Source organism: Typha latifolia, chromosome 11, assembly GCF_019914945.1.
Source record: "Typha latifolia isolate L0001 chromosome 11, TyphaL0001v2, whole genome shotgun sequence".
Classification (NCBI taxonomy): Eukaryota; Viridiplantae; Streptophyta; class Magnoliopsida; order Poales; family Typhaceae; genus Typha; species Typha latifolia.
This window is the reverse complement of record NC_133096.1, coordinates 4,701,259-4,724,154: the sequence shown is the minus strand read 5'-3', so window position 1 is coordinate 4,724,154 and position 22,896 is coordinate 4,701,259. Positions and strand designations below refer to the sequence as shown.

The 22,896-nt window shown below is 37.1% G+C and overlaps 3 protein-coding genes across 16 annotated transcripts in view; 2 read left to right on the top strand and 1 right to left on the bottom strand.

Moving 5' to 3' along the window:
- The first annotated feature begins 3,888 nt into the window (after positions 1–3,888).
- Positions 3,889–22,896, top strand: part of LOC140797686 (protein FLX-like 4) — a 21,850-nt gene continuing 2,842 nt past the window's right edge. The window contains exons 1-8 of one of the 11 annotated variants that reach the window (XM_073151320.1): positions 3,920–4,137; positions 9,970–10,527; positions 11,790–11,929; positions 12,030–12,429; positions 12,726–12,845; positions 12,928–13,039; positions 14,125–14,233; positions 14,348–14,485. In XM_073151320.1, coding sequence (XP_073007421.1) covers positions 9,977–10,527; positions 11,790–11,929; positions 12,030–12,429; positions 12,726–12,845; positions 12,928–12,955 — 1,239 coding nt within the window. In that variant the 5' untranslated portion in view covers positions 3,920–4,137; positions 9,970–9,976 and the 3' untranslated portion in view covers positions 12,956–13,039; positions 14,125–14,233; positions 14,348–14,485. The other 10 variants (XM_073151315.1, XM_073151317.1, XM_073151318.1 and 7 more) reach the window with 10 other exon arrangements.
- Positions 13,430–22,896, bottom strand: part of LOC140797685 (pachytene checkpoint protein 2 homolog) — a 21,974-nt gene continuing 12,507 nt past the window's right edge. For 2 of the 4 annotated variants that reach the window (XR_012110705.1, XR_012110706.1), the window contains 3 exons: positions 14,331–14,459; positions 13,972–14,230; positions 13,430–13,731 (listed from right to left, as the gene is read on the bottom strand). Coding sequence is in view for 2 of the 4 variants with exons in the window: in XM_073151310.1 (XP_073007411.1) it covers positions 14,090–14,230; positions 14,331–14,459 (270 nt within the window). In the remaining 2 variants the exon portion in view is untranslated. Of the gene's footprint in view, positions 13,732–13,804; positions 14,231–14,330; positions 14,460–22,896 lie in introns of those variants that run through there. The other 2 variants (XM_073151310.1, XM_073151311.1) reach the window with 1 other exon arrangement.
- Positions 18,870–20,459, top strand: LOC140797669 (uncharacterized). Its single transcript, XM_073151301.1, has 3 exons — positions 18,870–19,222; positions 19,753–19,945; positions 20,026–20,459. Exons 1-3 carry the CDS (start codon positions 18,873–18,875, stop codon positions 20,191–20,193), a joined length of 711 nt encoding a protein of 236 aa, XP_073007402.1. The 5' UTR covers positions 18,870–18,872; the 3' UTR covers positions 20,194–20,459.

Below are 22,896 nucleotides of genomic sequence, written 5' to 3'. Positions count from 1 at the left end.
TCCGGAACAAGACAATGGCATCCGTGGACAAGTCGTGCGTCTCGAATTCCCCAAGTTCAAAGGTGGTGACCCGATCAATTGGTTGTATAGGGCGGAGCAATTCTTTGCATACTAAGGAACGGCGGAAGAGTACAAGGTGACGCTTGCGAGCTTCCACCTTGAGGATGCGGCGCTTCATTGGTTTCGAGCAGCCAATGCCACTGAGGCTATCGAAACTTGGGCTGACTTTTGTGCCGATATCACATGGCGATTTGGAGCATCGGGATATGAAGACTTTGATGCTCTCCTCTCAAAGACGGTGCAAAAGACCATGGTTGGGTCATACCAAGAAGAATTTGAGAGGATTAGTAGCCGATGTCATCCACCATGGACGGATCAGCAACTTCGCAGAACCTTTATCTCCGGGCTGCGGGGTGACATACAAGCCGATGTGAGGGCTTTAAGGCCTAGAACCTTAAAGGAGGCCTTCGAAGATGCGGTGCTTATGGAAGACAAACATAGGGCCATGAAGATACACTTGAAACAGAGTTGGATGAGCCAAGGAAGCCGCAATCAAGCTCAACCAAACATAGCGGCGGGAAATACTATCGAAGTACCAAGGGTTGCTGCTACAGTGGTACCTCCTCGAGCACCCTTGAATCCATCCCAAGATGTGAAGTATGAACCTAGAGGTCCGGGACGAGCACTCACACCAGCCCAAGTAGAAGAAAGAAGAGCCAAGGGCCTATGCTTCCGTTGTGATGAGAAGTTTGTACCCGGGTATCGCTGCGCTAAATCGATGGGATCGGTGATGCTAATCGATGGATTGTAGGAAGCTGAGGACGAGTTTGTAACTGAAGGTGCAGATGTGGCTAGACATCAAGGAGAAGAAGCTGAGGAGCAACCCGTGGGGGACATGATAGTCGAAATCTTCCTCCACGTCTATTCGGGGACAGCTGCGCCAAAGACCTTGCGGGTGAACGGGATAGTCAAGAAAACCACAGTGAGAATCTTGATTGACACCGGGTCCGCCCACAACTTCATTGACAAGAGGCTCCTTAAGAAGATTGGGCTCGAGTCGGAACCCACGGAAGGGTTCGATGTGACGATCGGAGATGGCACCACATTGCGAGTAGATTTTATTTGTGGAGGTGTGGAATTGAAGGTGCAAGGCCAAACTTTCACATTGGACCTTTATCCCTTGGCCTTGCAAGGTGCCGATATTGTTTTGGGGACCCAATGGCTTCGAAGCTTGGGGCCCGTGACATTTGATTTTACAAGCCTCATATTGACATTTTGGAGAAATGACAAGAGAGTGCTGCTAGATGGAAGCCAACCACTGCCTGAACTTCCAAATGAAGGGGTCGCAAGGGAGCTCGCTTCTTTCTCGGCGCCCACCTTTCCTTTTTTCTTAGATCTGCGGAGAGCTAGTGTAGAGGATAGTGAGCTAGTCCAACTCATGGAGGAGTTGAGAGAGAGCTAGTGCAGAAATTTTATTTTAATAAAAATAAACAAGTAATGTAATAAAAAAAAGATCCTAACTACGTGCATCAGCACCATGAATGGTTGATGATCCCTCCTTCGGTTTATGTTAACCCCACCCAAGAGTCTAGATCTTCAAGATGATCTCCATTTAGGTTTGCTCGTCGAATGGGCTCACCCGCAACTTGTCCTGGTGGAACTATCCTTGCTTGTCTCTGCCCAAAGGGTTGTGGTAGCAGAGGTTCTTGCTGGTGAAGATTCTGAACTGGTGGCGGTGGGTTCATGGAGGTAGACTCGCGTCGGGGGTCGTTAGTGCATTTCCGATCGCCATAGCTTCTCTTATTGCCCATATTTCCCGCATCCTCTCCATCATCATTTGATTATTGATGGACATTTATTCGGAAAGAGATCCAATCATGGCTTGAACACTAGGCTCTTCCATATTCGAGTTCAGTCGGGTGGTTTTGCGGGTGGAAGTTCCCGTAGTCGTTTCCCCCTCCTCTATTGAGGAGATCTCGTCCTCCTCGTTTCACCGTGCAACCATAGCTGTGGTTGTCATCATCGAAAGCGCGTGTTCGAGAAACGGTGGCTCTGAAACCACTCTGCATACGATCTCCCCTTGGGCTAAGGTTTGATCTATCCTATTTTCATATCTGGACGAGATTTGGTATGAAAACTTAGAAAAGGATTCTAAAAGTTATAGCCATCGGATCAACGTGAAATATTTATATATTATAGCTCTAGAAAAGAGCTTTTCAATAAATCTAATTTTAGGGAAATCAGATGGCAGAATCTCGAGATATTATCAAATAAGTAGACAAACATTAGGGAGACTGACTATGGATCTGTGGATGGAGGCACGAGATCCTAGGTGGTGATGGATGGTGGTAGGTTGACAGTAATGGGGTGGCATCGGTGGGTAAGGTGGTGATGGAGGGAATATGGATGATGAAAGGGTTAGGGCAAGGGTAGATAGATTTGAAGAAGGGGGAGGAGCGGGCCGCCCCCTAAGGGACTAAGGTGAGTGGCTGGTCGAGAGAGGCTTGAAGCGGCGGAGCCATGGAATGAGAGAATGAGAGAGAAGAAGAAGAAGATTATGGCAAAACTCAATTCATTCCATAATGCCTCCTTGGTTGCCATCCACATCTTTAGAGGCTAACCAAATAATTTAAAAATGACAATTATTAACCCTAGAAATAGTAGATTTTTGCCGACCGCATTCGAACGCACAAAAAGTATTCTCTGTCGATGCGAACCTGATGCAGGCATTCGAACGCGAGCGCCTGATCGCGTTTGAATGCACATTTCGCGTTATTTTTTTTCTGTGAACCTAATGCAGGCATTCGCAAGCACGCTTGAACACACCCACCTGCGTTCGAATGTGACCTACAGAAAATTTATTTTTCTCTAATCAAAATACTAAAACAATTAAGAAAAGACACTCATAAAATGTATCTATGCTCGAGACGATATTTGTGAAGTTCGAATCTGTTACGAACCAACCTACCTGATTTGCAACAATTCTGAAACTTGGATTCTAGCTTGGTAGCCCTCCAATGGCTAGACGGATGCTAGGGTTAGATCTTGGTGGGAAGGGGGAGAAGTTGTTGTGAAAGAGGGTGGTTAGAGGTTGGAAGAAGCTGACCAAAGACTTGGGCGGAGGAAGAAGGGAGGAGGGAGAATGTGCCAATGGCTAGAGACAAGAGAGAAAGAGATATGGCTAAAGCCAATTCCAATAACAAGATAATATCTTAATTAGGGTTTCCTCCACATATATATAGAGGCTCACCCTAAGGACTCCTTAATTAACATAAAAACACTCCAAACAACCCTAATAATCCCTAACTTAATCCACACTTTTGTCGTGGTGCGTTCGAACGCGCATGATTGCGTTCGAATGCAGAATTTTCGTTCTCTGTCGATGCGAACGTGATGCAGACGTTTGAACGACCGAACGCGCCAATTCCGTCCTTTATTGATGTGAATGTGATGTAGGTGTTCGAACACAGTCTTATCGTTCGAGCACAGTCCTTGCGTTCGAACGCATCCTAGCAAAAATAGATTTTATTATTTTAACTTATTCAACTAGATAAATAGAATCATTCCCATGAACCCATTGTCACTCATAGAGCCAATATAGATCGAATTGTACCAGAATCGTATCATAGGTTTCTCATTACATAAGGACATAATATTTACAATATAAAATATTTGAGTATTTTGAAAGAGAGAGGAGAGAGAAAAAAAGGAGAAATAAGATTGACCAGACATGAAATTAATAGATATAAGTTATCTTAAGAGTAAAATTATAATCAAACTAAAATAATATTAAAATTTATATATTATTATTTTAATTATTTATTAAAGACTGAACTCAATCGATTAAGAAAAAATATATTTTAGTGTTTTTGGATCCCGTAAACTCAAAACAAACGGTGGCTGGGTACAGAACTAAATTAGAAAAAGATAAAATTTGATGTTTAGGCAGTGAACCATATTATAAGTGAACCCCGGACCCGATCTCCCTCGACTCCACAAAGGCCTCCGTGGAGGAATCGACCATCCTTTACCAATTCCCTTCTCCCAAGGCTCCGACCTCCAGCCCAAGGCGTTGCGGTCGCCGTCGCCCACGGCTCCGACCTCCAGCCCAAGGCGTTGCCGTCGCCTACCACTCCGGTATGGTCTCTCCTTCTTTCGTCTTCTCCGATCTTTCCTTCTCCTTTCCTCTTTCTAGGTTCAGATCTCAGTAGTCACATTTTTGTGTCATTGCGCTTGGGATCCTCTTAATTTTGAGGTGAACCTTAATTATTTCAGAGATAAACTAGTAATTGTTTGCCCAAAGTTGGAATCCAGGAAAACAATACGACGCAATCGGAATATAGATTTGTTTCTTTTCGAATTCATACACTACACTGAGACTGAGTAAAGTTCATCAGTAGATAACCAAGAAATTTTAAGAAAACAAGGTAGTTTAGATTGGGACTGCATTATCGGGTTAGTACGGGATAATTGCCATCCTTATTGAGACTGTCATTGCAGTGTGACCCTACAACAGTAAGTTATAGCTCATGGCGCAGTTGAATAGATTTTTTGTATTCTCTGATAGTATGCTAGATGTTTAACTGACGATGGAATTACAAACCATGTTGACTATTTAAAATAATGCAATAGAAAAGAAAATCCCCAACAAAATTGTGATGATTTATTTGATTTAGATCATCATTCAAGGTATTTTATGAAAGGACCAATATTAAATAGTGGTTCATAAATCTGTTAAAATCCAGTACTTATCCAATATATATCCCGATCTGGTTAAAATCTAGTTCTTATCCAATTATATCTATATCCATTTACTGCAGATATGGCTTTGAATTTTATTATATGTCTAGTATATTTAGCCAAATTAGTATTCAGAGCAGGATTCGAATGTCAGTGGAGCGCCATCCAAATCTGTATCCAATCCATTTTCACCCCGACTTGCTCAATAATTATAAAAACAGAAAGAAAAAAAATGCTTTCTTTCATCCATCTTTTGGTCCCTTTAGCACTGGTTTTTTTATAGTTTAAGCAATATGGTAGACTGCCAGTCCAACCAGTGAGCCTGAACTTCACTACCCACACCACCTTTTCTTCAGCATCGGAAGAAAGTAATGACTCTCCTCTGGGGTTCCTAACACTTCCTTGTTCTAAATTGTCATCCAAGCATTTCCTTATCATTTTTGTCTCGTTGATCGTGATAGTAATTTAGTTGCCTCTTTTCACTCGGAAATAGTGGTGAGAATGTGCTCTATGTTATCATAATTAGCATGGAGTCTATTATGAATAAAGCGATAAGTTGTAAATAATTAATAATTAAGTACCAATTGATCATGCATGTAAAATTAAGTAATAATACATAAAATAATTATTATCACAATAATTGCATTGCTCGTAGATTAACTTAAGATCTAACTTGCCAGAAATATATTTAGAATCTGCCTAACTCTCTTTAACAATTGGGCTTCTTCTGAGCTCGAGATCCTCATTACACGATAAAGGGCCTAATAATTTATAGAAAAATAAAACAATATATAAGAAAGACGAACTTATAGAACTATCTCATTGCATAAATTAAGTTTGATTTTCTAGGTTCAAATAGGTTTGACTTGGTCTTGCATTTACTCTTCCCTATTTATAGTATTATTTTATATTAATTAAATTGGGTCATCGATAGTAAAATTTGAATTATACCTAGCTACAATTGTCAAAAACACTAGTACCAAAATTATAAGAATTTATAAATCTAAACCTCCTAATTTAGTTTATGTATCTTCTTAAATTTAGATTAATTAAATGATGAAGGAAAAAGTATAATTTCTATGGAAAGAAAAATAATTTATAAGAGAAATAAAACTAAAAATAAAAAGAATAAAAACTGCAAATGGGCCAAACTATGGCAGTATGGCCCATAGGTCTGGGTTAGTTAAGCCTATGCATAAATAGATGAGCAATCCGACTAAGCTAAGGGGAAAAAAAAATTGGCTATAGTGCGGGCTACAGTCCACCCCGTAGCCCACCTAGAGGGTTGGGTGGACTGGACTCAAAAGGCCCAGCCCACGGCTGGCTATAGGCATGGGTTGCGGCCAATGAAGCACGGACACGGGACACGGACATGACAAAATTTGAAATAAATAGTCTAAAATAAAGAAATAAACAATATATAATTATTGATACATCTAAAACAAAAGTTTGCAATCTAATAGTCTAAAATACACATACATCAAGCTATCACATTATCATTTTATCGGCTTATCTAAAAATTTAGTAAAGTTTGCAATCTAACAATTTAACTCCTAATTTTTCTACCTATCAATCTATCACATTATTAGTTTATCACACTAATTAGAACTAAAGTAACTAACATAAATTTAAATTTAAGTCCTGTCGGTATAAAAAATTAAAGAAACATAAAAGATTGAAAGGGTTTAAAGGAGAGTAGAGAGCTAGAGAGGCAGAGAGAGAGAGAGAACCTCATCGTGCTCAGGAACTCGTCGCCCTCCTTGTGCTCAGCAACCCATCGCTTTCGTTGTGCTCAACTGCTTGTCGCACTTGTCGTTCTCAACCGATTGTCGCCTTCGACTTGCTCAACCGATCATCATCATCGTCGCACTGCCTTCTTCCGCTCGAGGGTTTTAGGTGAGGATTTGGGAATTTTTTTAGGGCTAACGGGTGTTGATTGGGGTTGAGAGGTAATGGTTTGATTATTTAGTTTAAGGTTTGGATTTGGGTCGATAAAAAACAATTCAAACCCAACTCGTTTTGCCCAATAATAGCACACCATGTCCAAGCCGTGTCCACGTGGTGTCTTATTTTTATTTTTTAATTTTTAAAATCAAGATGCTTCTAATCCGTGTTGGACATGTGTCCCACGCATGGCCGTGTCCAACACATGCCCAACATGGACACCTCCCTTAGATAGAGATGTCCGTGCTTCATAGGTTGCAACCTACCCTATAGCCACCCAGAGATTGAGTGGAGTGGGCTCACGCTAGCTACAGGTGTGGGCTGCTGCGGTTCACCTCATAGGCCACCTAGAGATTAGGTGTTGTGGGCTCTACCTCGTAGCCTACTATGAGCTGGTGGGGATTTGGTCTAACCCCCTATCTAGCTCTGCCTTCTTCCTAGAGAAGAAGGCAAAGGAAGGTTGAAGATGTTGTTGGCAATGGTGATCGCCGACGGCAAGAAGCAAGAAACCCCATAACCGGCAACCATGGAGGTTCCCACTTTTGGTCAAACGGGCTCCAAGCCTATTAATTCGAGTACCCACCTCTTCTACGCGAAGAGGGGAGACCAAGGCTAGTGAGCGAGGCCACCACCATCTATAGTAACCGCACGCAACCTGTTACGAACCAGATCTGGACCGATCCGAATGTAAAAAATTATGGAAATTTAGGCTGTGATGGCCTCACAAGATAGGGTTCTAATGACTCTGGTTTCACGTCAATTGAATCTCTAAATAAAAATATATAATTAAAATAGCGGAGCAAAGTTAGAACAGGGTAGAACGATAAATATTCGACATTGCGCCGGTTTTCAAAGGGTAATGGACGGCCAAGGGTAGTGGTGGATGGCCGTAAGGTAGGGTGACTCGTAAAGGTTATGGTGGCTATTGGTTGGAGATAGAATTAAAGTTTCTAACTTAGATCTACTCCTAGAAAAGAAAAACGACTATGATTGACTTATACTCCTAGATTATATTACTCTTACACCTAAGATAAACTCAAGACTAAAATAATTTCTCAATGCTTGGATGCTTGGATGAATAAACAAAAAAGCCCAGTCTCTCTATATATAGATATCAGATATAATGAGTCCTACTCGGACTTAATTCTAAAGGTTTATACAATTTGAACTAAGACTTGCTTTAGAGGCATACATGATTTAATTAAACTTGTCTTAGTATTTTATGTGACTCAATTGAATTTGTCTTAGTGACTTACATGACTTATCTAAACTTGTGTTAAGAGCTTACATAAGTAAAAATCAATTAAAAAATAAATAGACTCAATCCATTGAACTCAATATCCGCATGATGTGATTTGATTTGACCCGATTCACATCACAACCCAAGATACACACACCTCGTGGGTACCCAAATATGGCACCCGCGGTAAGAGGGTGACGCGGCGGAACTTTCCTAACTAGTGGGCTATCAACCCGAAGTCGCTAGCCATTGAATTCCTCCGGCGAAGACAAAAAAGTAAAGCCATGATTTAACTATGATTTATTAAATGAAAATCATATTAACCAGAAGGAGGGATAGGGGACTATTTGCGAATTGGATTGGGGGTTTGATTTGGTCAGCCCGATGCTCTAGTGGTCTGCGGCCATCGTCGGGTTCTTCAGCGGCACAAAAGAGAGAGAAAGAGGAAGGCGATGGGGAGGAGGTGGCTAGAATCGAGAGGTGGGAAAGAGGTGAGGAGAGGCAGTGCACGCATTTGGCATGTGTGCTGCAGGTGGGGAAAGAGTGTACGTGCACTGAGAATTTTTTCTTTCTTTTTTTTCTTTCTTTTAAAGTGGGTGTTACAGTCAAAACAAAATTTAGGGTCACCTCTCACACGCTAATCCAACTACTCATAGCGCAACTAATTGCTACTATTTTGCAATAGCCATCCTGTAGGTATCCTACACATCTAGACTATGATAGCTTATAATGGATATGTCTTCTCACTTTTTATATAGGTCCCCACCAGCCTGCCACTCAGATTTCTGCTTATAGGTGATTCCATGTCCATCTGAAGCCTTATATACGCCTATATCTTGAGTAGGGACTTGATCAGTAATGCCTTAGTTAAACCAAAATCCATCCACAATAGGAGCATTTTTTTTCAAGCTCATTGACTTGGCTAAATTTCTTCAGCAGACTCAGGTATTAACATGAGGCCTTCCTTTCACTAGATGTGAATCACCTCAAGTAAAAACAGTGGAATTTTTTGGACATTTGTAGTTCATGGGCGACTCAGCCAACCAAATACATCTATTGGAAGAGTTGCTGAAAGTAAAATTTAGGAGAACTGATTGTATAGAAAATGGGACATACTTCAACCATAGGTGCCTATGAATAGAACACCCCACCCTGCACGGATTGGGAATTAAGCTGTAAGTTCTAACATATTTAAATGGAGCAACTTACGACAACTACGAAATTGGTTGAGGGTGAAGATATTACGGATTGAAGTTTTAGCCAATCTCGGTCCGGGTTAAAGTATCGCTCGTATTGGGCCAAAGCAGACTAGTATTAACGTGTCGGATCCAAAGCCAATAATAGCTATCTTCTTTCCCTCACTCCCCCACCACCCCTATCACCCCTGCCATCGCCCCTCCCCTGCCGCAATGATGTCAATCACCAGTGGTGAGTAACAAGTAATTTCCAGCAAGATCATCTTCTTTTCCTCTCTTTTCTCCCTCTGCTCTCCCCCTCTCTTTCCTTTTCTCCTCCTGCCACCTAGCCCTGTCTTTGCCACTACAGTAACTAAGAGAGAGAGAGAGAGAGAGAGAGAGAAGATGTGTGATTTTTCTTATTTTTCTTGTCATTTTCTGAGACAGCCGATACAACGACCGATACAATTTATATGGTCAAATACATATCATTTTTGGGGCAGCTTTCCCAATCCCAAAACTGATACATGGTCCATTTGTGCAGCAAGTTGCATCTATCGCTACACAATGAAGATATTTCCAGTCCCAACTATCTAGAATATCTATGTTAAACAATTAATGTTATGTAAAATGTTTTTTGCTGGCAAATTTGATTCTCAAGCCCTAACGGATTGAGAAAGATTTACATTCAGTCAATGCTTAATTTCAATTTGCCAAAGGTAGAGCTAAAGAGTAGGCTCTAATTAATTGCAACTTGTGGTTATTTTTTATTGTTGATAACTTGATGTAAAAATGGATCTTTCTTATAATGCAGCTGTATTCCTGTATAGTAGCTTTTTAATCTTCACTGTTAAATGGGTCTTTCTTCAGCAGAACCATGTCTCTCCATGGACGCATACCATCAGGATTTGAAGGACGACCTATTCAAGCTCCTGGGATGATGCGTCATGGCCCTTTTCCTGGGCGTGGCCTTGCTGATCAACGCCCTTTAGAGTCTCTTCCCCTACCAGAAATCTTGGAAAACAAAGTTGCAGTTCAGGCAGCTGAGATGGACATGCTTGCAAGAGAAAACCAAAGGTTGGCTGTAAGCCATATCACCTTGAGGCAGGAGCTTGTTGCTACTCAAAAAGAACTGCATATGCTGCAAGCCCATGTTGGTGGTGTCCACCAAGAGAGTGATATCCAAATCAGAGGTTTGTTAGAGAAGATTGGAAAAATGGAAGCTGATATCCGTGCTGGTGAGTTATTGAGGAAGGAACTGCAACAAGCAAATTTGGAGGCAGAGGCCTTAATTGCTGCAAGAGATGAACTAAGTGGCAAAATCCAGCAAGTGACAGAGGAACTAGAGAAACTCTCTTTTGTTAGTAAAAACTTGCCTGAGATGTATGCTGAACTAGATGGATTGAGGCAGGAGCATCAGAAATTACGGTAAGCAAATATATGAATTTTCTTTTCTAGTTCATTCCTATACGGTTAGCTCCTTTCTGGAGTTCTTGTAGAAGTTCCTGATGGTATTGCTCTTTAAGTGTTATCTGGTAATGGAGGCAAGGCATCATACATCTTGCTCTCACCAACCCTTGCACTAGCGGGAGCCCCACGCATTTAGACATTGAGGAATCTTGCTTATGAGTGGAACCTTTAAGGGAACAGAAGGACAAGAAAAGAGAGTCAGGATATCATCACAGATGTGAGCAAGTAAGGTCTTTCTTGCGTGGAACATATAACCCCTTTTCAAACAAACCATTCCATGGAATAATTTTAAAAAATTATTATAAGCATACAACCATGAATGATTTAATCACTTCTACATATACAAAAGATTCCATAAAAATCTATTTGAATAGCTCAGTGAAACACGGACACGAATACGATGCAATACAGACATGACAATATGACAAATATTGAAAAAATAGGATATGACACGTTCAGGGCAAAATAAATAACTAAAAACATAATTTATATATAATATTGATACAGCTAAGAAGTATTTTGCTAACTTACAAGTAAATACTAAATAAACAAGCATGTACATTCTATTCATGAGAGACAATCAAAGTGTTTACAGGGTCACAAATATTTTAACAAGTCATAAGTCATAATGCTAATACTTTGACAATACAATTTAGTATTTTGGGAATAAATTGACTAACATTATTTTCTCTTTACATATTTATGTTTATAGGTTTGTAAGATTGTAAATTATTACTACAATATAATAGGAATCTGTGATTTTTGCACGAAGTTGCACTAATGTCTGACATGTGTCCAACAAGTGTCCAACAAGTGTCCGACATTTGTCAAACATAGAAACGACATGCTATTTGAATTGTCCGTGCATTTTAGGAATAGACTAATGTACTATTTTGCTTAAACTATTCGAGCAAAATGTGGCAAAAAGAAGGAAAATCCATGGACTGTATACTATTTTCTCCACACTGTAGGAACTATGGATCACCTCAAGGAGACCTTCAAGGAGTTTTTATTTTTCCCTTCTTTTTCATCATACCTAGTAAGAAATAAGGCCTGTTGCTCTTCTCAAAGATAAGGACTGTGATCAGCGAAGAGGTCAACATTTCATTAGCTGCCGCCAAATACTTGTGACTAAACATTTCCATTTTTTAATGTTCTTTCATAAGACTAAATTCTTCATTATTGTTGTCTTAGTAATTCTTCTATTTCTTGTGCAACAGGGCTGAATTTGAGTATGAAAAAGGTTCAAACATGCAGCAAGTGGAGCAAATGCAAGGAATGGAGAAGAACCTAATATCAATGGCTAGAGAAGTTGAGAAGTTAAGAGTCGAGGTACTCAATGCTGAGAACAGAACACATGGTACTTATCCCTTTTTCTCTTTTCATTTGTGCAGTTCTGTATCTTTTTTTCCCATACCTAGTTTCAAACTTTTCTGATTTATGCATTCTTTTTTATGTAGCTACAAACTCTTATGGAGGTGTCTATGCGAATCCACCTCCTGCATATCCCTCAGTAGGACAAGTGAGTGGATATGCAGATTATAGCTATGGCCAAGTTGGTAGCCACAGTGAAGGTACTTCCGGTCAAATTAGTGGATATTCAGAATCTGGTTTTGCTTATGGTGCCCCTACTGCCCATTCTAATGCTTATGGAAGACATCAAAACCCACTGAACAGTGGGCCAATATCCGAGGTAACGAATCTATACAGCAGTGTGAGCAGTGCTGGGTACTCTGATGTTTATGGGAGGCCACAGATTCCTACGATCGCTGGAGCTGCAACAGAAGGAACTAATCCCTACAGTGGTATGAGTAGTGTAAGTTCAAATGATCTGGCAAGAGCCCCAGCATATGCACGAAGGTAAAGTTAGAGGGTGCATTAGAAGATATCGTCCTCAATGAACTCATGCTTTCAGACGATTTTAACAGCATAATCCAGGAACTAGGGCTCTATTCTCCATTCAGCAGTATCACCAGGATTTTAAGTTGGCATTCTGGATGAAATGCTATACTGTAGAATGGCTTTATGCTGGCATGTTTTCTTATGTACGACATGATCTATCAATTATCATAAAGCTAAATGAGCATTAGTTCTTGTCAGAGTGTCTATCCCTAATAATATATTTCTTATGGTTTAGATCTGGTATGCTGTCTCAGGCACAGAAGATCACCTGATTGGATAGATAGCAAACTTATCTCTGATGGACGGAATATCTCATCCTTGATAAGCAAGTCTACAAATGCATACTGGAAATTAAATGCTAAAAATATGTTTAGGTGTTTGCTTCTTAATTCATTATTAGTTAAGTTGCTAACTTTGTGAATGTTACTACTCTGATGTCAAAATTTGTTTTCCCAGTGGAGTGCCTGAGCAGCAAGCAGCTTAAACCACAGTTGAGCTTTACATGATTAGATGTTGTTCATTGCCGATCCAAATGAGTTTGATGCGTTGGGAAGCACTTGCTACGACGGTACGGCTCAACTCTTGACACCCAAAAGTATTCATGGATTTGCGCCACTAGAAATACTTATTTAATAATGGTACAACCATATTTCTTCACCTCAACTTCCTTATATCCTGCAATGAGAGAAGCCCTGTTCATTATTATTATTATTATTATTTGTCATTATTATTATTGTGACTAAATTGGAGATTTGCGAATAGTTCTTAAAAATAAGTCTGATCCAAATATAACGATAAGGTGATTTTCTCCAATAAGTCTAAGATGTAGCTTGTGAATAATGACGTATAAAATTCACCAAAAGAAATGTAGAGGATGGTGAGATGACTGGCCTTACGAGAGAGAATAAGTGTAATTGCTAAGCGCTCCAATGGAAATTATTACTGTGAAGCATCAGAATGCAGCAAACAGGAGTTGAGATTCCACTACAAATACACGCGGTACAAAAAATTTTAAGGCTCACTTTGAAATGCTATAAAAAGAGATAACAGAGATGACATTTTTAAGTTTAATAATGGCCCAACTACTTCAGTTAGTTCAGATAGATAAATAAGATGAAATGAACATCTAGTGGACTCTTGTGGATAAAAAAATTCTTTTTATCAGCTTCAGCTTCAATTTTGAAAACTTTGCACTAGGCTTTTTGCACAACATTATTGAGCCTTGACAGAGTTGACAGACGGATAACAATTTTACATAACCTGCAAAGAGAAGAAATGTTAGATTAACTATTAAACAGCCTTGAACAAGCACTAGGTTTATGGTTTTCATGGATTACTAAACAAGACATCTGATATGTAGACTTAAGATTGCACATACAGTAATGTTCATGTAAAAAAGATTTTTCAGCCAATATGCTGCATTTGTGAGCACTCATACAATTTTTAATTACTGTGAATATTAATTACGACCACATTTCAGATTAAAGAACTCCTTAGTACCTGCAATTCTCATTGGTGCCTGAGATTTAAACCAGCAAAATGCAGGTTAAAATTGAGCCACGAGAAACTTCGACATCAGTTCTAACTACTAATTAGTACACGATACACAATCCAGATGTTAAGCATGGGACTCAGCCAACTCTCTTTCTGCAGTCTGTACAAGTGTATACAGGAAGCTGGAAGGATCACAACTAGAAAGATTGGTACCAGCTGCATGTGCTAAGAAAGGAAGCTTCCTCAAAGTTCTACCGCTTAGTCCCTGGTAAAGAATGCAAGGAACTGTACTATGAGCTAACAAAAGCATATATAGATATTTGAATTTTAGAATACAATTAACCTAGCAAGTCAGATTCTTTCACCTGGCATACTTCTGCAGCTTGAAGCAGTAGTCTGGAGAGATAAAATGGCCCTTGAAGTTCCCCTGTCTCGGGGGAGTGCAGCTTCTCCTTTAAGGTTGAATAGTTTGGAACTGAAAATTGATCATAATCCTAGAATTGCAAAGCCATTGAATTTAGATACACATTTCAGCAAATTATAACATTTATGCACCTTGGCTAGACAATGTCTTACAAACATTGACATCTCTTTCCCAACTTTCCATTTATTTTGTTCTGGAATGCAAAGTTTATTGGAAGATGTGTAGGTAAGGTGAATTACTTTCTTAAATTGACAACTCATTAAAATGATAATCTCGCCAGTCGCTAGAAGAGCCCTACTTAAATTGAATGATGTCTTTATGTTATAACTGCATTTATATATTTCATCATGATTTACTTATTGCTTCTCTACTTGCCATAATCCACCATCAAAAGCTGATCGATTAGTATAAATCCTGGACTGACAAATACCTGACCAAGTATTATTGCTGTTTAGATTTGTATCAAACAAGTTTATTTTGAATTTCAATACCAACTAAAATATTGCCTGCTTGCAGCCTACAGAACTAGTAAATGTGGTGGATTTTAGCTTGAATAAATCTCTATTTTGTCTCTAACTGAAGTTGCTTAGTTTTGTACTTTTGTAGTACAAAACTTCTTTCAATGATGGTAGAATGTGATAACCATTAACGGTAAATAAACCTCAATTCGATCACAAGTGTCATTTATGAATTAGCTTAGTATTGTTCGTGTTGCTGTGAATAAAATGTTTTTTTCTAGTAGTAGTAATCTTGCTGTGCAGGTCTAGGAGCTAGTTAAGCTTAAAAAGAATCAAAGAAATGGTTAATGTTTCTTCATGGTGATTATGTTATGCAATGTTAGATTACTTGGCTTAGTGAATAGATTACAGCTACTGATTAACTTGATGTTCTGTGGTTAAAAATAATTAACTAATTGAGTGTCTTATAAATGAGAACATAATTTTAGGTTTTACTGTAATTCAGCAAACATGAGGTGCTTAATTCCATATATTCCTAAGTGACACCTAATATGTTGAGAATATGACACCTCACAGTAGTTTGTTAGGGGAAGATAATTGTACCTATGGAAACCAACTAGATGTAATTTTCTCTCTATAGTAAAGAGAAGTAAAGAGGGGGGAAGAGAAGGGAGAAAATAAGGTTCCCAAACAAAACTCTCTTTTGTAGGATTTTCATTACTAAATATTGAATTCTCACTGGTAAAGATATGAGTTCTTATATTCTTTCGATCCTGATATGCTACTTTTAATGAGTAGATATAGAGGAAGAGAAACACAACCAGAATTAGTTAAGTTAAAGTTTCCTATCCATAATTTTGGGTTCTTAATGACTAGATAAAGTATTTCATGCATGCTGTTGTCCAAACTCTAAAGAAGTAGATTTTCTCTATTGTTAGTATGGTTCGTAAAGTGTCTTCTTCAAGAAACTGCCATAAAGTGGTTTACTAGATTGCATACGTGAGTAGTACCTTAATTGTAATTCAACTATAAATAGCTTGTACATCATACTTCTGCAAATTTAGAGTTAGAAAGACCTTAATAAGAATATAGTCAATTAGTTAAAGTTTGACAGCGCTACAGTGTGGATAGTGCCTTAAGTATTGTTGTTTCAATTTTTTTCAAGTTTAGATTCAAAAGCTCTTTGAAAATAAAGTTTTGGGGTAACATTATGATTATCTAAATCTATTATTTAGATGAATAGAATTGGTTTTCCTATCTATGCAAATGAAATGAAATATATTTATTACCAACAAGTGAGTAGAATTGGTTATCCTATCTATGCAAGCAAACAATTTTGTGAAACATATTATGCATTATGAGAAATCGAATTAGTTTCCTACTATTAAAGTCATTGTTTTAAAAAAAACTTCCACCTTAACACCTAGGCTCCTACTTTAGATAGAATAACTAGGCTTCGTTTAGATCCCACCTAGATGACCACTTTAGCATCTCATATCATATTTTAATGCATAGATTGACTCTAAAATTCAAAATTATTATATATGTTAACGAATTAGTGGATTCAAATAGCTTACTTTCGTTTTTAACAAGAATTCATTAGTATATTATTTAGATTGTATGTATTAATTTTAACTTCTATAACTATTATTCATTTTATTTGTTTATCTTTTTTAACTATCTTAAATTCTGGGCACTCGCATAGGCATAGCACCTACGCTCTACATGATCCCTTGTCCGCTAGTCTACCACCTACGATTTTTTAAAATTTTGACTAAATTACAATGTTTTGTGATCCATGTTATACAACCAGTGTATTGAAAAGAAAAAAAGGTGGCCACCCCGCCATTTCGCCTGGCGCTTGTAGAAGGTGGTCTGCCGCCTTGGCGGGCCGCCTGAGCACCAAAAGGCGCTAGCAAGCCGCGCGGCCCGATAAGGCAAGTTGGCAGTTCGGCCCGCCAAACCGCCTTATCGGGTTTTTCTATAGCGGATCGGATTATCCAATATCCACTAAAAAAACTAACCATTAACCATTAATATAAAATGCTCTCTTGCTGCTCGCTGCGCCCTCTCTCGCTAAAATCCCTAAATCCCTAATCCCTCTCTCATTGTGCCCTCTCTCGCTGCGCTCGCTCTCGCTGCACCTCTTTCTCTGGCGACAACATTTTCTTCAACTCTCTCTTCCACGGCCGACTACAGAGGTATGGGCCTCTCTCTGACTCTCTCACAATCTCACTCTCTTTCACTATCTCCCTCCCTCTCTCTCTCTCCTCTCTCACAATTTCGCACTGTCTCACATAGAAGGGTTTTTATTTTTTTTATTTTCAATTTTGTCTAAAGTAGTTATATCTTAATCTGTTAGTGACTTAGTGATCATCTGATAATCATAATATGTTCGTTAATTAGTTAATCGCTTAATTTGTTAATGATTGTTAATTACTTAATTCAGAAATTAATTTAATAATTATCTGATAATATGTTTTTCAGTTTTTCTCTGTTTCAGTGTTTCTTATTACTTAATTCCTCTAGTTAATTTAGAAATTAATTGAAGTAGTTATCGCTATTCCTGCTAATCTATTGAATACTTGAATGTTAATTAGTTAATCTATTAATGATTGTTAATTACTTAATTCAGATATTAATTTAGTAATTATCTGATAATATGTTTTTTAGTTTTTCTTTGTTTCTTATTACTTAATTCCTCATTTCCTCTATTTTTTTGTCTGATTCTATTAATTAAGATTGTTAATTACTTGATTCAGAAATTAATTCAGTAATTGTCTAATAACATGTTTTTCTCTGTTTCTTATTACTTAATTCCTCTAATTAATTCAGATATTAAGATTATTGATTAATATTTAACAGTGAGTTAACTTTTAGTGTTAATCTGTTTCTAAAATTTCTCGTGAATTAGTGAATTACTGGATTAAGTTATTAAGTATTAACTAGAGAAAGTAAATCAGTAATCAATAATTAGTGAATATTTGACTATCTGTTTTACAGGAGGAGGTAAAATAGTAACTAATTACTGTTTTTAAATCTGAAATGTGAATTATCAATCATATTTGTTTTTTGCCTAATTTCATTACAAAATACAAATAGTTAGATATGACTACTAATTCCTCTCAAACACCATATGTGGTTGAGTCAACTTCATTTGAATTTTTTGTCCTGTTGGTTCCAATAATCCAGAGTAGCAATATAAATACCTTCCGAATAAAACTGATGCCAACACGGTAAAATATAGATTTTGTGGGAAGGTTACTAAGGGAGGAATTAGTAAATTCAAGAAGCATATTGCTAATGTTAGAGGTGATGTTACGCCTTGTCCAAAAGCTACAGATGAGGCAAAAAAAGTTATTAAAGAGCATATAAAGGGGAACAAAAGGAAAAAGAAGGATAAATCAAAAGAGGAAGCAAAATTGACAGCAGAAGTAAACATATTTGGAGAAAGGGAAGATCCAAAAATTTTAAAAGTTGAAAATAAAAGGCTAAAAAGTAGAGGTCCTTTAAACAAATACACCTCTATTGATCCAGAAGTTTCAATTAGAGAGCCAGAAAAGATGGTACAAACAAGTATAAAAAATACTTTTGCAAAAGAACAAAGAGATATAGTGCTAATGTACTTAGCTCATTGGGTTTATAAGTATGGCATTCTCTTTAATGTTGTTACTGATAAATAATTTTATGTATTGATGGAAGCAGTTGGTCAGTATAATCCAAGGCTCAAGCCGGCAACTATGCATAAGTTACGTGAGCTACTTTTGAAGAAGTAAGTGGGTAAAACAAATAATGATTTGAAGAACCATAGAGCTGCATGGAAGAAAAATGATTGCTCCATTTTAACTGACGCTTGGATAGATCGAAAAGGAAAAAGCATTATGAATTTATATGTCAATTGTGAGCTGAGGGTTAGTTTTCTACGTTCAGTTGATTGTTCTAAAAATGCACATACAGATGAATGCATCCATAATATTGTTGTTGAGGGTATCAAGGAAGTAGGAGAGGAAAATGTACTTCAAGTTATGACTAATAATACTACTGCTAATTTAGCAGCTACACGGTTCCTACAGCAAAACTATCGTCGTATATATTGTACATCTTGTGCCGCCCATTGTATAGATTTGATGTTAGAGATGATATCAAAGGAAGGAAGGATTAAAAGTTCAATTGAACGTGGAAGAGAAATCACTGTCTTCATTTATGAACATCACAAAACATTGAGTTTGATATGTCAGTTTACACAAAAAAGAGAGATCATAAGACCCGCGATTATAAGATTTGCCACTTCATTTCTCACATTACAGAGTATTTTAAAGAAGAAAGAGAAATTAAGGCTTATGTTTACTTCCAATAAATTTTTAAGTTACAAATGGTAGAAAATTGTAAAAAGAAAGAGGGTTTATTCTACTATCCTCAATAACTAGTTTTGGAGGCAATTGTCATTAGCAATTAAAGTGTTCACTTCTTTGGCGAAGTTGCTATGAGTTGTTGATGGTGAAAGAAAGCCACCAATAGGATTCATATATGGTGAGTTGAAAGATGTCAAGAAAGAAAGAAAGAATATTTTCAATAATAATGAGACATCTCCCAAGCCTTTTCTATATGCAATTGATCACTACACAAATGAAAAACTTGATACACATCTCCACGCTGCTGCATATTACTTAAATCCATACTATTTTTATAGAGATTTAGACGAGATAGAGACTGACTTAAATGGCGTTCTTAGTTGTACTGAAAACTTTTATCCAGATCAAGCCATTCAAATTCACATTTCAAATATGAAGATGAAAGCATATAAGGATGCCACTGGGATATTTGGGAGATCGCTAGCAGGATTAACAAGAGAAGTTAACAATGATGAATTCAACCCAAATAATAATTATTAATTAGCATATGTAGTAAAAGTGTAAGACATGTCTTTTACAGTTTTACTCTTTGTATATTACTAAGTTATTTTTTAATTTTTATGGTTATAGCTCATTGGTGGAGTGTATATAGAGCCGGTGCCCCGTACTTGAAATGCATGATCGTTAAGATTCTTAATTTAACATGTAGCTCCTCAAAATATGAAAGAAATTGGAGCTCCTTTGAATGGATAATATATCATTAATCATTGTATTGATTAAGCTAAATTGATGAATTTTATTATCAAATTGATTTGGTCTTTAATTTCAAATTCATTCAAAGAAGAGAAATAGATTGGAAGTGAAGAGGCTGAATGATCTTATTTATGTACAATTTAATACAAGAATAAAGGATCAAAAGATAGTGAAGAGAAGGATCCAATCGTTTCAAAAGAAAGAAATAATGCAAGGGAATAGTTGGATAATGATCATGTAGAGCAAGGTCTTTCCAGGTAAAGCGTTAATTTAGGAGATGATAACAGAAGCATTAAGAGCCGAAGAATATTTGAGATCAAGGAGGAGCACTAGATCTACTCAAGCTACTACTAGTAGCACTTCTTCCACTTCTCTAGATGAGCAATTAATTAAGTCGGATGAAGAAATAGATGATGAGGATGATGTTGAGCTAGAGTTTGATGATGATTTCGATGATAATCTTTTGGCAGATGAAGCTCCTCCCATAGATTGTGGAGAAGATTAGAAGATGGCCTTTATGTTATAGTTGTGAACTTGTTATAAACTTGATAATTTTGATTATATGTTATTTGTTATGAACCTTATGATTTTGATATTTTTATCATATCATTTGTTATGATTTTGATATTTTTATCATATCATTTGTTATGATTGTGAATTTGTTGCTAGGAACTTATGGTTGTGATAATTTTGAATATTTGGTTATGTATTTATGTTATTATGGTTGTGAATTGTGATTATGTTATTTAGTATTTTGGTTTAGAACTTGTTGCTATTTATGTATTTATGTTATTATGGTTCTGAATTGTGATTATGTATGTTATATATCTATATTATATTTATTTATTTATTTATTTATTTTATATTAAAAATGCTAGACCATTTTGTCGCCCGCCTTCCGCCTAGGCGCTAGGCAGTGGGGTGACTACTCGCCACCCACGGCCGCCTTTCAAAACATTGTATACAACTACGAGTTGGTGAAATTAGTTTTCTTACATACTTAAGTGCATATTAATAGGATTGGTAATGGTTTCTAAAATCTTATTTGCAAGTATGGTTAGTAGAACTGGGCAAGTATTATCTTTTGTGAAATATGTTTTACTAGCTATGAGATTTTGTACTTTCCATGGGTTGTTCTATATAGTGTTATATTCATGATTCAATTGACTAGTTTTGGGTCAGTTTTGGTCGAATTGGCCAAAATGACCCGACATGAGTTAGTGAAATAGATCGGGCCCCATTTGGATTTGACCCTAAACAAACCCAAGAACATCAATAAATGATGTCCTCATGTCCCCCTCCTACCTACCTTTATCTTTCTCTTCCCCGTACTCCAAACTAGCAAAGTCCTCTAATGTAAAATATGTCAAAGTAGATGTTGAGCGAGCTCCGACGGTGGATCCAGTGATATCGCACTCCAACGACCTTAGGTAAGTCCTCTTTCTTTCATTTTAGTTTACTTTTTTTTGTTTTTTCATTTCTCCTCTCTCCAATGACCTCACCTCATCTCTCTAGCAATCTCCTCTCTGTTCTACAACAACCATTCTACTGCAATAACTAGAGCACGTGCGAGAGGAGTTAAAGTGAGTGAGTGGGAAAGATATACGGAGGAGAGTGCGAGACAGAGGAAGAGAAAGAGTGAAAAAGTGGGAGAGAGACGGAGACTTTTTATTTGTGTGAGAAAGGAAGAGAGACAAAGAGAGACAAAGATTGAAATAGTATTATTTTTTTCAAATTTTAGACTTTATGTGAGCAATTTTTTTTCTATATTTTCCTATTATTTTTCCCAACTTTTTAGGATTTTTCATGCATTTTAAAATATTTCTAAAATTTTATAGTAGTCAAAAAGTATTTCGGGTCCTGACATTGTGTAAGAGCTATATGTTTGGATTCTAAGCTTGAAAAATATTATTTGACAAGAATCATCTATTTACAAGCTTAGTTAGCTGGCAAGAACATGTGGCCATATGGTTTCAAATAAAAAACTCTAGTATCTGTGAGAGTGTGAATTGGACGGTGTCTATAGACCTTAGTACCTAGAAGATTAATAGAAATTATTAGAATATAAAAATCACTATTCTCTAAATTCACATTCTGTCAAGACAATCTATTGTTTAAAATATAAAATATGCACCCATTTTGTGCCTATCAAAGAAACAAGGGGAAGCATTAAAATATAACATATGAAAATTACCATTTTCTAATAACCTTAACTTTTAAAATAGCTGGTAAGTTAACAGAGACAAATATATTAGTAGAGCCAATGTAATGATGCTTTGGTATCTCAAACTACAAATTGGATGGGCTTGTACCATGGTTACCTGAACTCATAGGTTATAAGAATACATTGTTATATCTTATATAAAGTAGTAGGTTGGTTCTATACTATGCTTTGTAGCTTCAAAGTTAGAATTATGATTATATGATTCTTGCAATATGGTTTATATATTATGTAATTGGTTTTCAAAACATTTCTGATTGTTAAGTTGCAATGTGAGCTCATTATCCCCTTCTTTTCGATGACTCTTCCGAAGTGTCAGGAGGTAGAAATCACTAGGCGACATCATTTTAGCATTTGGAATTTTGGGTAGCACACTAGTAGTGGAATCCTTTTATATCCTACCCTCTCAAGTGTAGCTACTAGCCTCATGTAGCTTGCATTTCTATGCTAACCACTATGTTTGGTATTGTATAACAATTTTTGGGGATGTTGTAAATATAGCTTGTATTTTTATTTTTCTAGTTTATGGTTTCTATAAATTGTTTACTTAGATGTACCGCTAGATTAGTTTGGCATTTTAATTACTGAGTTCAGCTCACTAGATCAAAAAAGAAATGATTATTGTGCTATTATCTATACTGACATTGTGGAGAGTGTTCTTAGGCATTGCACTCAATTAGGGCACAGTTGTCTCTACGGGATTGTGGCCAGCTATAGCCATTT

Bases quoted from the DNA above. Each gene is read 5' to 3' on its own strand.
- LOC140797669 (XM_073151301.1), top strand. From the start codon at position 18,873: ATGACTAATAATACTACTGCTAATTTAGCAGCTACACGGTTCCTACAG. The intron at 19,223-19,752 runs GTAGAAAATTGT...TAGCATATGTAG, and splicing joins AAATTTTTAAGTTACAAATG to TAAAAGTGTAAGACATGTCT. The intron at 19,946-20,025 runs TGGATAATATAT...GGTCTTTAATTT, and splicing joins GAAATTGGAGCTCCTTTGAA to CAAATTCATTCAAAGAAGAG.